Source organism: Trichosurus vulpecula, chromosome 1, assembly GCF_011100635.1.
Source record: "Trichosurus vulpecula isolate mTriVul1 chromosome 1, mTriVul1.pri, whole genome shotgun sequence".
NCBI lineage: Eukaryota > Metazoa > Chordata > Mammalia > Diprotodontia > Phalangeridae > Trichosurus > Trichosurus vulpecula.
Window position 1 is genome coordinate 556,152,376 of NC_050573.1, and position 13,479 is coordinate 556,165,854.

At 38.0% G+C, this 13,479-nt stretch overlaps 1 protein-coding gene across 1 annotated transcript in view; it reads right to left on the reverse strand.

Moving 5' to 3' along the window:
• Positions 1-1,219: 1,219 nt before the first annotated feature.
• SHOC1 (shortage in chiasmata 1) overlaps positions 1,220-13,479 on the reverse strand; it is a 93,006-nt gene continuing 80,746 nt past the window's right edge. Inside the window, exons 23-25 of the mRNA XM_036749339.1 lie at positions 12,825-12,974; positions 5,052-6,033; positions 1,220-1,320 (exon numbers count right to left, since the gene is read on the reverse strand). Of these exons, the coding sequence (XP_036605234.1) occupies positions 1,220-1,320; positions 5,052-6,033; positions 12,825-12,974 (1,233 nt within the window). The remainder of the gene's footprint in view (positions 1,321-5,051; positions 6,034-12,824; positions 12,975-13,479) is intronic.

Sequence of the window (13,479 nt, forward strand, 5' to 3'; positions counted from 1 at the left end):
AATTGCAGGCCACAGTGCAAACTGATGCTTTGCAAAAATGAAAATTCCTTAGCAAACCACACACCCATAATGTTTTGCAGAAGGGGATTATTTTGTGCAGTTATGGGGACATATCAACATGTAGTATTTTGGTAACCCAGAAATGATGAGATGTCTTTAACTGTTTGGACAAAAAAAGTATTTCTTAAGCCATCCTAAATTGTTATGAGGAATTCTAATACCGTGTCTTATGCCTGAGACACTAGAAGCAGCTGACTTGCTAAGGAACATAACCTTTTAAAACTGAAGAAAAGTGCGAATGCTAGTTATTCCAGTTCTTCAGACCAAACAAATTTCATTTGTACATAAATACAGTTGAATACACCATTTCTTCAGTCTTTAGCTTTCTGAAATCCTTATGAAAGCTAACATTTACACGCTGCTTTAAGTTTTGCACAGTGCTTTACATACATTATCTCATTTGAAAAGTATAATAAAGTAAGGACACAGAACTGGGGTAGAATACCTGAGCGCTGTATTGCATTTTGCCTGGAACTTGGAAAGAAAAGGCCTGAGAGGCAGTCCCTGTTAGACATAAGACTTATGTCAAAACCTGTTTCTATTACTAAGGGTCACAGTATTTTCTTATTGTATGCTTTCAGTAGGAGCCATCATAAAGTAGCAGATTAAAAGTGGCTCTACTTTCTTTTTTTTTAAATTTAATTTATTTAATATATTTAGTTGTCAGCATTGATTTTCACAAGAGTTTGAATTACAAATTTTCTCCCCATTTCTGCCCTCCCCCCACCCCAAGGTGGCATATATTCTGGTTGCCCTGTTCCCCAGTCAGCCCTCCCTTGAATGGCTCTACTTTCAAGCTCGGTTTTAGTCACTTCCTCGTCTCTGGTCTGTCTTTTTAACTTCCTGACTTGAAAGGGTTACACTGGACTCTGAGACGGTGATTCAGGCTGCTTTACTTCATTCCAGAGGCATGGAGTTTTTGGGTAATGAGGAATAAATGCCTTCTCTAAGATTAAATGAATTCTGGAAACTATTATTTACAAAAATGTAAATTATAGAAGAAGGTGGTGTACATTTTTTGTGGGTTTAATTTCATTGGAACATTGAGAATATAGAGAGTAACCTTTTTCAAAACATATACCAACATTTGAATGGTGCTTCACACAATGATAATACACTCCAAAGCTCTTTACAAAGCAGCAACTGGCCCGGTGCTTCTTCAAAAGAACTTAAGGCGTGTTTGTCCATCGGTTCTTCCTGGGACCTTTTCATACACTAGTCTCCTTTTTTTCAGTTGGGGTCGCTGAGAATATATCAAACCTATGGAGAAAAGAAAAGGAAAACTATTTCATCACAACAGACAGTGGCTATGAAAGTAGTTTGTTTGAGCTTTATAAATGGATTTGTGGTATAAAGAATCTGTCCAACACATGTATTACTGACTGCTAAATTATTACATCATAGCTATGCTGAAAAGACACGTCTCCTTCGATTTTTTTTAACATAAAACACAACTTTTTCTGCACAGTGTATATTCATTGTTCAAAATGAATGTTAATGAAATGCTCCAACCCAAATATATGCTCTTACCTGGAGTGAAAAGCAGGCAGAGATTGCTAACACGTCACTAAGGCCTGGCCTCCTGACTGTTGGAAGGAGTCAGTAAACCATCACAAATTAGGGCATAAGAAAGAACCAACTGTAGTTTGTACCACCCTTAAAATTAAGAAATATGAACTATGGTTCCTATAGGTTATGAACATGTATGTTCATAACATATATATAACATACACATTACATGTCAAGAGAGGAGAGAGAGGGGCCGACATTTATATGTGTATGATGTGTAATGACCTATGGCTGTCTTTGAACTGTGGCATGGTGTGAGATCGGGGCTGTGGGTCTATACTCTTCTAGCCTCTGTTGCCTGGCTTTCACTCCTTATCTTACCCGGCTCTTTCCTTGGGTTTGTGCAAATATCTCTGTTATACACACGGGTCTTTCAGTTTCTTTAAGCACACACTCATGGGGAATATGGGCCTTCTTTAGTTAGCCTGGGCTTTGGGGTCTACCTTTGCCAGCAGTTTGAGTCATTCAGAGGGACCCTGGATCAGTGGATCCTGTGCATCTGGGTCCTAGGACCTTTGGTTTTATTAAGGTTTTGGTCAGGACAAACTGCCTTCACCAGTGTAGATCAACAACTTCCTCTGTCATTTATAGCCTTACAGAGTTGACTAGGGGCACTGAGAAATTAAGTAATTTGCCCTTGGTCATACAGTCAAAATAGGTCACAGGCAGAACTTGAACCCAGGTCTCTGACTCCAAGACCAGACCTCTGTCTATGATGCTACGCCCTCTTTTGTTGTAGGATCAAATAATATGAACTGGAAGGCACCTCAGAGGTCATCTCCTCCTTAATTTTTTAGATGAAGAAGCTATAGCCTGGAGAGGAGGGGAAATGACTGTCCGGGTCATCTAAGTTGTGAGCCTCAGAGGAAGGAGCCTGGGTCTTCAACTCCAGACTTGGCATCTTCAACTGCATTGAGATGTCTTTAATGCGTATACACATATGAAATAAATATAGTCTACAGGGCAATTTTGAGATGATGGGGTAATAGAGTCCTAAAATACTATTAGTGGCATACTAATTAATGGTATTTTCAAACCAAAACCACAAGGAGTCTTGGACTGCCATTGAAGGCCCTCAAAGGAATGGCAGAATAATTCTAGGCATCAGCATTAGTGCCCAAGGGAAACCAGCTTCAGCACCCATCTTCTCCATCTAGTTCAAAGAGCTCAGCCAACAGCACGTGGTACTTCCACAAGCTCTTCAGCTGACTGTTGTTTTTCTAAGGTTTACGTTTATTGTTACGTCTTGCCCCATTCGAATAAAAAATTCTTTGCAAATTAAAGAAAAGGAGGGAGAAAAGATATTTTGTCAGTCTAACCAAGAATTCATATTTATCTGACTACTCAAATCTGGCTTTAATTTAATTTTATTTTTGTATATTTGTTTTTTGTTTTACTGTATACAGCCAGTTCAGGAAATTTTCTCATGTATACCTGATAAAATGCACTTCCTATAGGTATTCAGTAAAGCTCTTTTACATCCTGCAAATCTACTTGGAAATATTTCCTAGTATCATCTACCACTCCCAGTTGTCTAAATAGTTATAATATTCAAACCAAGCAGATGTTAAACTGGGAAAATCACTATAATATATTTCTGTATTGAATGCTTTTGTTATTACATTTAATACCAGTGCATTTTATGTTCTTGGAAGCCTGGGATTAGATCTTTTGTGGAACTCTGTATAGAGTACTTGGCTCTGTGCTATTCAATAGAAAGTATGCTCAGTGAAAACACAGATGACATTTTCCTGGAAAAAATCTAGCTAGCATCTTGGGAGAATAAGATTAAAGTTCAATATGGTTATGAAAAGATAGGTATATGAGTGCTAATTAGCAATAAATAGAAGGATTTTAAAAATGAACTATACAATTATAAGGTAGAAAGTGGCTGGTCACAAGAGAAAAAAATTGAAAATTTTACAGATATATTAAAATTTTCTAAAGGAAAGCCTTTAGTCACAGATTCATAGGATTTAGGCTTCTCTTACAGGATCAAGTCCCATGACCCACAGCTTCACCTTTCTTTATTCTTAAAGCCTATTCCAGCTCCTCCATCCCACTCTGTTTCTTACCCCTTATTCGGCTTCATTTCTCCCACTTTATAGTCTTGATCCTGTAGTTAAGTAGTACAACTATATAATATCTTGCATACTTATATTCTTCATACCCTTGTTCTGTGGCCATTCAAGCCATCAGACCTTCCATGCACCTACTCTCCTGTGGCTGAATGCCACTGCACCAAGTCTTGCCATTGTGCCCACTACTAATCTAATCTCAATTGGACCCTTACTGCTGCATGACAGACTTTTAGTCTTCTTGTGTTTCTTATCTCACATTCACTGTATGACATCTGTTCTAAACCCTTATCTCCTCAAACCTTCAGTGCAATTCCTATGCTATTCTCCCCTGCCCCCACACCACTTTCAGTAGATTATCGCACTTCTTCCTTTACTGAGTAAGACTTCATCACACATTTCCTCATCTCCTCTATGCCAAACTTGAACCCATCTACATCTTCACCCAACCTTGTTTCCCTTGGTTCATTCTTCAAGGCGGCCCTTTTCCTTGCCAGAGCTAATCCAATTTAATCTGCCTAGCTAAGCCTCACCTTTTTGTAACTGTAAACTTGCTTTCTGAATGTAAGTTTAAGATTTTAGGATCTTTATTAAGTTTTATATTAGTTTTGTGTTAGCTACTATTCTAGCCTGCTGACATTATTTTTGGATTTTGACTCAGTCATCTATTATACAAGCTCCCCCAACTTTTGTCAGCAGTAGATTTGATAAGCATACCATTTATGCCTTTATCTAAACTCTTGATAAAAATATTAAAACTGCACAAGGCCAAGGACAGATCATTTCAGAGAGTCAAATGCTGACATCAAGGCCACCTATGTTCCTTTGGTCTTCCTGTAGAGTTTTGGTTTTCCTTTTTTTTTTTTTTTTCCTTTTTAGTCTAGACCTGTGGTTTCATTGGTATGGAAACTCCCTCCACCAGTAACTCATCGTAATTTAGAGGATTCGCTGGAGCACTAACAGGCTAATGCACTTGCCCGTGGTTATATAGCCAGTATGTGTCAGAGACAGAACTTTAATTAAGGTCTTCCTGAATTCGGACTGCCCCTTTAGCCCCTACCTCATTCTACCAATCGAGTTATCTTACCAAAAAAGGAAACTTTTATACTTTTAAACTTGTATAATTTTGAACTAGTATGCTTTCAAGTATGCTACTTCATTTTATTCTTACAATATCTGTGTCTGCATAACACATGCCAATAAATAAGCCCAAACAAATGTATTGATTTTTAAAACAAAATGAAAAAATTCTTAAGAAAACCTAGTTGTCTTTTTTAACTCATAAAATCAATGATAATTAAATTTAATTTGAAATTATTCTCAACAAATAATAATAGTTGTTACCTGTTAATGAGTCATTCTCGGCTAAATTTGATGAAGTTACAATGTGTCTTTTCTGTCCTGAATATCTTCCAGATGTTTGCTGGGCATACAGATTGTTGAATTTTTCTGAAGTTGCATTTAAATTATAGGCATGGGAATTATGTGCAGATGAATTCACATTGGAGAAAGTTAGTGATCCTTTCCAGGAAGTCTTATCTGTTGGATCATCTAGCCTGTCATACATGAAGCCTTTTAATTTACTAGACAGACACTTTTGTTGAAACATCAAGGGGTTAGAGGCTGTATTTAAATTGTCTGTTTTAGGGAACCAAGTATCATATGAGCTCTGTTCTCTGCCATACTGTAATTTGAGAGGATGGATTTGTGATTCTAGTGTATTTTTCTTAAGATTCCGGGTAGCAGGATACGCAGAGTTCTCCAGTGAAAAGATGGGGGAATCCAGTTCTTTTGTTATTTTTCCTTTTGTTACATGTATGTCTTGTTCCATATAGTTCATACAATCAGAGTTAGCAACACTCTCAGTCATTCTTGCTTCATAATTCACTTGAACCAGTCTGGAAGAAAAGACATCTGACTCTGAATCATTCTGCCTTAGGAAGGAAGTACCAGCTGTTCTTCTGGAGTCTATGTTATTTAGAACAGCAGTATCCTGTGGTTGGTATGGGTTCAAATTGGAAGCTTCCCAGCAGTTCATTTGTTCATAAGATTTTGAAGATGGTAAAATACATTGCATTTCACTTGGTCCTACAAGGGAAGTGGTATAATTTGAAGACAGACTTGCATCTTCAGGCACTTTTTCATACAATTTTGGATAACAATAATACTCATCTTCTCCTTGAATAATGAATGCTGAAGAATCTGAGGTTGAACACTGAGAAGAGATGGTACTGGGCTGGTATCCATTTTCTTGATATGATGAAATTGAAGGTGACTTTGGCAGGGAAGAATCAATCTTGAACAAAGAAGTAATCTCAGAAAAGTGCTAAAAAAATTCAGCAAAATACAGTCAATAATTAGTTCAACTTAACATTTATTAAGTAGGTGTCTACTTACTAGGTTTGAGGCACTTTGCTAGCCACTGATCAGTACAAACACCGAGACATGTCAAACAGGGTAGCATGAGAGATCTGAGGAAGGATCATTTTGGCTGAGGGTATCAGGGAAAGATTTTTGGAGGAGTTGGCACCTGAGTTAGACCATGAAGAAAAAGGATGATTTCTACAGCAGATGTGTACAGATCTGTAGCATGATTTCAAGGATACACCTTGTGCAAATTCATGAAAGTGGGAGGGAGGACATCTCAGAAAAGCAAGTAGTTCAGTCTGGTTGGAGCATAATGTGGGAAGAGGAGTTGTATAAAATAATGTTGGAAAGGCAGTGTGAAGACAGATTATGAACAATCTTGAATCAGCCAGGATTAAGAATTTGTATATTATTTGGTAAGTAATGGGAGATTGAAGATTTTTGGGCATGGAAAGAATGGTGATCACATTTGTGCACTAGGAAAATTATATATATATATATATATATGTATATGTATGTATATGAGAGGAGGGGCCAGAAGACAGAAAGACCATTTAGGATGCTATTACAATATGGCCAGATATGTGCTTTAGAAATATCACTTTGACAACTCTATGGAGGATAGATTAGAGCAGGGAGACTTAAGCCTGGGAGATCGATTAGCTGGCTATTCTATTGGTCCATTTGGGAGGTGATGATGATGGTGGTAACGATGGTTTTGTTGACAAATACAAGGGAAAAAAAGCATGACTCTTACCATCCAAGGACCACAATTTTGGGGAGAGAGTCTAGATAGGTAGTCAAGATTGTGTTTATTTTAATGTGAGCTAGCCTAAGTCATATGACATGTCTCAAAGCAAAGTTTTATTTAAAATGAGTTCAACAAATGCAAAACTGATTTGGGTTTATAACATCTAACATCTATTCAAAAAGCCTAATTCTTGTGTTTGTGTTTATAAACTATAAGAAAGCTTAAAGGTCAAAAAAGGGGAAGATATAACAATAGTATAAGTAGGAGGAATCAGCTGTTGAACTAAGGTAGTGGCAGTATGTGTTGAAAGGAGAAGTGAGGGATTTGAAAGCTCTCCACAGAACTTGGCATGTGAAGGATAAAGAATGGCCAAAGAGAAGTCTTAATTTTCAAGCCTGGGTGATTGGGCATATGGTCATGACTTCAACATAAAGGAGAAGGCCTATGCAATGGAGAGAGCACTAGATTTAGAGTAGGGAGCCTGAGTTAAAATCCTGACTCTGCCACTTAATATTTATGTGACCTTGGTCAAACCACAATTTCTTTGGGTCTCTAAAATAGAGGGATTGGATTAGAGGAGTCCCAAGGTTCCTTTTTTAGCTCTCTGATCTTATGAGATAGAAAGTTGGTTTGTTTTTTTTTGAGGGGGAGCAAACATTGAGAGGAATGATAATGATTTTTTGGGGGGAAATATTGAGTTTGAATTATTGAAGAGTCTAGTAGGCAATTAGAAATGGAGAATTGGAGCTGATGGGGGAATTTGGGGCTGGCTATCCAGATCTAGGAGTCACCAGTGAAAAGTTTATAATTTAACTCATGGGAACATGATATGGTAACCAAGAAAGCTGATGTTTTATCTGCATTAAGAGGCATAGCACCATGGCTGAACAAATTATGGTGCGTAAATGTAATGGAATATTATTGTGCTGTTTAGAAATGCTAAATGTGATAAATTGAGAGAAGCATGGAAAGATTTAAATTAATTCTACAAAGTGAAGTAAAGCAAAGCCAGGAAAACAAAATAAAAAATGATTACAACAACATAAATAGAAAAAAATAAAAAAAATCTAAAGTGAATGCTGCAAAATTATGAAGTATAAGCATGGTTCAAAAGAAGATATATGAGATGATACTTTTACCCCTCTGCAAAGATGGGAGGTCCATATGTATTTTACATTGAATATATTTTTAAATTTTTTTGATATATTGATTAGTCATGGTATTTTTTCTTTTTTTAATTTGAATTATATTTATATCATTATAATTTGAATTATATGAGATGACTAGGAGGGGAAGAGGGAGTGGAACAGGGCGAAAGTGTGGTGATAAAAAAAAACAAGACATCAATTGAAAAAACATGTTTAGAAATTAAAACAAAACAAGAGAGGCATATTATGAAGGACAAGGGTGGTGAGAATCCTGCTCTAGTCTGACCCGGTCAGATGACATCTGTATTACTGTGTCCATATCTTAGTGTCATATTTTGGGGGGAAAGGACCCTTGTTCTTGTTTCCTCCAGGAATTTGTTTTTCTTTCCTTTTCATTGTCTCCTCTTCTGATGTCTTTTCTTCTCTCTACAAATGTGCTCAGCAGTTTTCTAAAAACACCCTGCCCTAGCCCTATTGTTGTCTTAGGTGGCCAGGCTGTTTGTTCTCCTAATCTTTACTGCCAAATTTATGGAAAGTTTACCTTCCACATCTCTATCCATTTATTCCTCTGCCCCCATAATGTGGCTTACCTCTGGGTAACAGAGATTTGTAACTGTTCTCTCAAAGGTTAGCAGTTACCTACTAAGTGGTTCTTCCTATGTCATCCTTATTTACATCTCTTTAACATCAACCCTTGATGCTTTCTCTTCCCTAGACAGAAATCATTCTGCTTCTCAACTTTTTATCCAATCCTTTCTGGTCTCTTTTGTTGGTTTCTCTTCCTCTTGTCCCCTCCTAAGTCTGGGCTATCTCAAAGCTCTGTGTTCAGCCCTTTTCCTTTCTCTTTCTTTGTTCATGGTAACCTTATCCACTTAGCAATCACAGAATCTGCGTTAGAAGAAATCTTGTTTAACTCACACCTTAACAAGAATCCCATCTATATAACATCCAACAAGCAGTCATACAACCTTTGGTTGATGACTTCCTATGAGTAGGAGCCAACTACCTCTTGAAGTATCCAATTTCACTTTTTGGATGGCTCTAATTTTTGGAAGTTTTTCCTGACATCATGCTTAAACTTGCCACTTTGAAACTTCCTCTCACGGTTTCTAATTCTGCCATTTGGAGCCAAGAAGAATAAGGAGGGCAAGGGGTAGGGAATAAGCATTTATTAAGCACCTACTGCGTGCCAGTAACTGTGCTAATTACACTTTACAAATATTACCTCACTTGATCATCACAACAACCCTGTGAAGTAAGCGCTATTATTATCCCCAAGTAGATAAGGAACTAAGTCTAATCCCTCTTCCTTGTCCTTAGCTCCTTAAGGACAGCTATCATTTACCTCCTGAATGTTCTCTTCTCGAAGCTCAATGTCCCCAAACATTAGCTTTTCTGTCTATTATCACAAACTCTAGGAAGGAGCAGTCACTTCCCCTCAGGGTCCTGTCATTTCCATCTTAGCAATCAATTCTGGCCTCTCAAGGAGACATACAGAGTAAAATTTCCCCTTGTTTCCTCTATCTTCTGAAGGGTGAAATGATCATGATAGCAAGTCAAGAAGTTATCAGCTGCTCGACTCTTAGCAGAGTGAGAGCTCCAGCAGATGTGTGGATCATTAGTACAGCACGTCTGCCAAAGTTGTGATTTGTTTCTCAAACTCTGAATCTCTTTCCTCTTTCTGTCCAGGTGGTCTCTCTCCACTGATCACTATCCATGCTTCCATGTTCTACACACCATGCTTCCTTCTTCAGTTTCTGGTTATCCTCACATGAATATGCCTTTTTCTTAATATGCCATCACCCTACTTCCCTCCCTTTTACTTATCAGTTTCCACTTGAATAAGGCATATCCATCCAGAACCATATTCTAGTTAGGAATTTTACTCCATCAAATGTCATGTGATAACTATAAAGTGAATTTTCCCCCTTGTGTGAGGATCTCAAATTCATCTTGCTTACTGACCTGAACTTTGGGCATCAGGAGATACCTGAGGCTCCGGGCTTTAGGTATTTTACTACTGGCTCCTTTCTTGGCTTTTTATCTCCTGTGAACTTCTGGGTATTTCAACGGTATTTCTCCCTGCAGTACCTGTGAATGATCAAACTAAAGACAACTTCAAAAAACGGTCCAATACAACTTTAATTCTGCTCTTGATTCCCTGTCATTTCATTTCTTACTGTGGCTGTTCCAATGCTTGCTTTCCCCTTAAGCTCCTAGACACCCCCTTGTGCTCCACACTCTTAGCAGATGACTTTCCTACTTTCTCTTTCTCTGGGGTTCTTCAAGCAGAGGCTGGATGACTACTTGTCAGGTATGTTTTAGTGGGGATTTGTTTCATGGATGGGTTGAGCTAGTTGACTGCTGAGGTTCCTTCCAATTCTCTGATTCTGTGAAAAAAGTACTCTATAACAGATGGCTTTACCTCCTTACAACCCAGTCACTCCTTCACCATTGGAAATCTGGCTCCTCTCCCTTCTAATCTATAGAAACTGTTCTTTCAAAGGTCACCAACAAGCTCCAAAGTGCCAAAATCAATAGCTTCTTATTTCCTACTCTCTGATCTTTCTAACTTATTTGACACTTGACCACCACCTTCCTCTGACAGTGACTTGGTTTCACACCCCACGCTCCTGGTCTTCTCCCTAACTTTCTGTTGTTACTGCTGTTGATGTTGCTGGCTTCTTTTCCTCTTCCTACTTTATAAGCTGGCTGTACCCTAACACTGTCATCAGTGGAACTTCTTTTTATTATGACCCTTTGAAGTGCCAATCTTGTCCACACTTATGGCTTCACCTATCACTTTGATGTGGATAATTTAAAGATCTCTGTATTTCTAGCTGATATTTCCCCTGAGCTACAGATATGGATTTTCAGCTGCCTAATGAATAGTTCTACCTATATGTCCCTCAAACTCAATATTTCATGAAAAGCTCCACTGTTTACATAGTCATCCATGGTTGAAACTTTGGCATTTGAGTCTTCCCTCTTGTTCACTTTCCCATATTTGATCAGTCAACAAGTCCTAAGGAGTCTACGTCTACAATATTTTCTGTATCTTTTCTGTTTCCACTAACACCACTCTAATGGAGACCTCCAAAACTACCTCTCTGCTACCGCCACAACTTCCTAATGGTTCTCCCTGCTCTGAATCGTGACCTTGGCCAAATCACTTAACTTCTCTGGGTTTGTTTCTTCACTAGTAAAATAAAAGGACTGGATTAGATAATCTCCAAGGCTTCTTCAAGCTTTAACTCTCTGATCTTATAAAATAGGAAGTTAGGAGGCAGGATAAATTTTGGGGGGAATGATAATGATCATGGGGGGGAGATAGTGAGTTTAAAGTATTGGTGGGACTCATTGAAGTGGATGTTTCTAATAGGCAGTTAGGAATACAGGATTGGATTTGATGGGAGAGTTCAGGGCTGGAGATCCAGATCTAGAAATCACTAAAGTAGTGTTTATAATTTAATTCATGGGAGCATGACGTGGTAACCAAGAAAACCAATGCAATCTTAGATTGCATTTAAGAGATGGATAACTCCTTTGATTGGGGGATGACTAAACAAATTGTAGTACAAGACTATAAAGGAATGTTACTGTGCCGTTAAAAATGATGAATATGATGAATACAGAGAAACAAGAAAAGATATAAATGAACTGATGCTGAGGGAAGCAAGCAGAGCCAAGAAAATATATACCAGAGATGTCAAATGTTTACCCAAGGGCCATAAGCAGCAGGCGAAACTCAGAACCAGATTAAAATGTAATTGGGAAATATTTGAAAAAAATAAATAAAAATATAATACAATGTATGTAATAGTAATTTGTGGTTTTCTAAGTCAATATTGTGGCCCTCAGGTATCCATTTGTATTTGAATTTGGCACCACCAATACATACAATGACTATAACAGTGTAAATGGAAAGAACCATCGTAAAAATGTTGCAAAACTTAACCCACCATTCTAAAAAGAAGAAATGATGGTGGTTCTGATGGTGGTTGGAAATACAGGGCTGGCGCTGATGGGAGAGGTTGGGGTAGAGAGCCAGATCTTAAGATTTAAAATTTAAGTGACTGGAGCGATATAACAATGCTTCCAGTTCATCCTTTAAACTGATTCTAGATTAATCACAGCACACCAGCAGCTGCTGGTACAGTGGATAGAGGGCTGGGCCTAGAAGTGGGAAGACCTGAGTTCAAATCCTGCATCAGGTACTTCCTAGCTGTGGGACTCTGGGCAAGTCTTTTCACATCTGTTTGCTTCAGTTTCTTCAACTGTGAAATGGGGAAAATAAAGACCTTCTTTTCTGAGTCTTGAGGATCAAATGAGATAATGTTTGCAAAGTGCTTGTCACAGTTGTCTGGCACTATAGAAATGATCACACACACAAAGCACAGTATAATCAACATAAGATCTCATCACAGTATTCCTCTGTTCATAACACTTCATAATAGCTCAATATCTCCTGATATCACCTTCTCCTTAACTGGATACTCAATCAGCTGGCTCCTCCCTTTTCGGCTTTCTCTCACACTATTCTCCATGTGTGCAGTGTAATTATAGTGTGCTGACTGTACGATATTACATATTTCTGTAGCTGCACTATCCTCCTTACTGTTCTGTCATCTCCAGGAGGACAGGAAGTGTCTATCTCCCCTAGTGCCTGGTACTTTGCACACCGAGGGCACTTAATAAATGATTATTGATTTAACGCATGTCAAATGACTAATAGTTAATTAAAGTTTTACAAGGTAATATGTTCAAATAAATTAGTATTTCATTAACTGTGAAACAAAAAGATAGAATTTAGATGCTTCTCTTCTGAAATAGGAATTCTAGATAACTGACCTTTAACACTTTGGAGGGAACTTCAGGCAGAAGTCCTTGAAGTTGATCAAGAGTTGCAGATAGCAGCCAAGGCAGCGAAGGTCCTTTATTTAACATAAGCTGAGCCACCAAGGGATTGATACATGGAAAATCAAGTAAGCGTGTTTCATCCTGGATAAAAGGATTTAAAGAATGGTCAGGCTTTTCATAATGATTCATTTTATGTCACTTAGTTTGTTTGGCAATGATGTTCCTGAGTATTTCAGGTATTCATACCACAGAATATAGGGCTGTGGGAGGTAGGACCAGAGAAGGGAAGTATGGCCTCTTGGAACAAAGAATCTAAGAGTATTTGTTCCAGTTTCTCCAAAGAGTTGGTTGCAGCCCAACTGAAAGGTATTTCTCTAGTCGGCTCCTTTATTCTGAAGCCTTCATAGTTCCCCTTCTAAACAATAGTTACTTGCTAGTTACATCAGTGTTCTAATTGATAAGTACATTACCATGGTTTCCAGATGTTCAGTTTCATGAAGGCCTTATGCAGGGGTGTGTTGGTAAAAGTTTAACATCCCGCTTCCTGAGTAAAAAAATGTCTACACACTATACTTTTAAATTTGATCTGCACTATTACCATTTTCTCCATCACTTTCTTAAGTCTAGACTGTCAACAAAACAATAA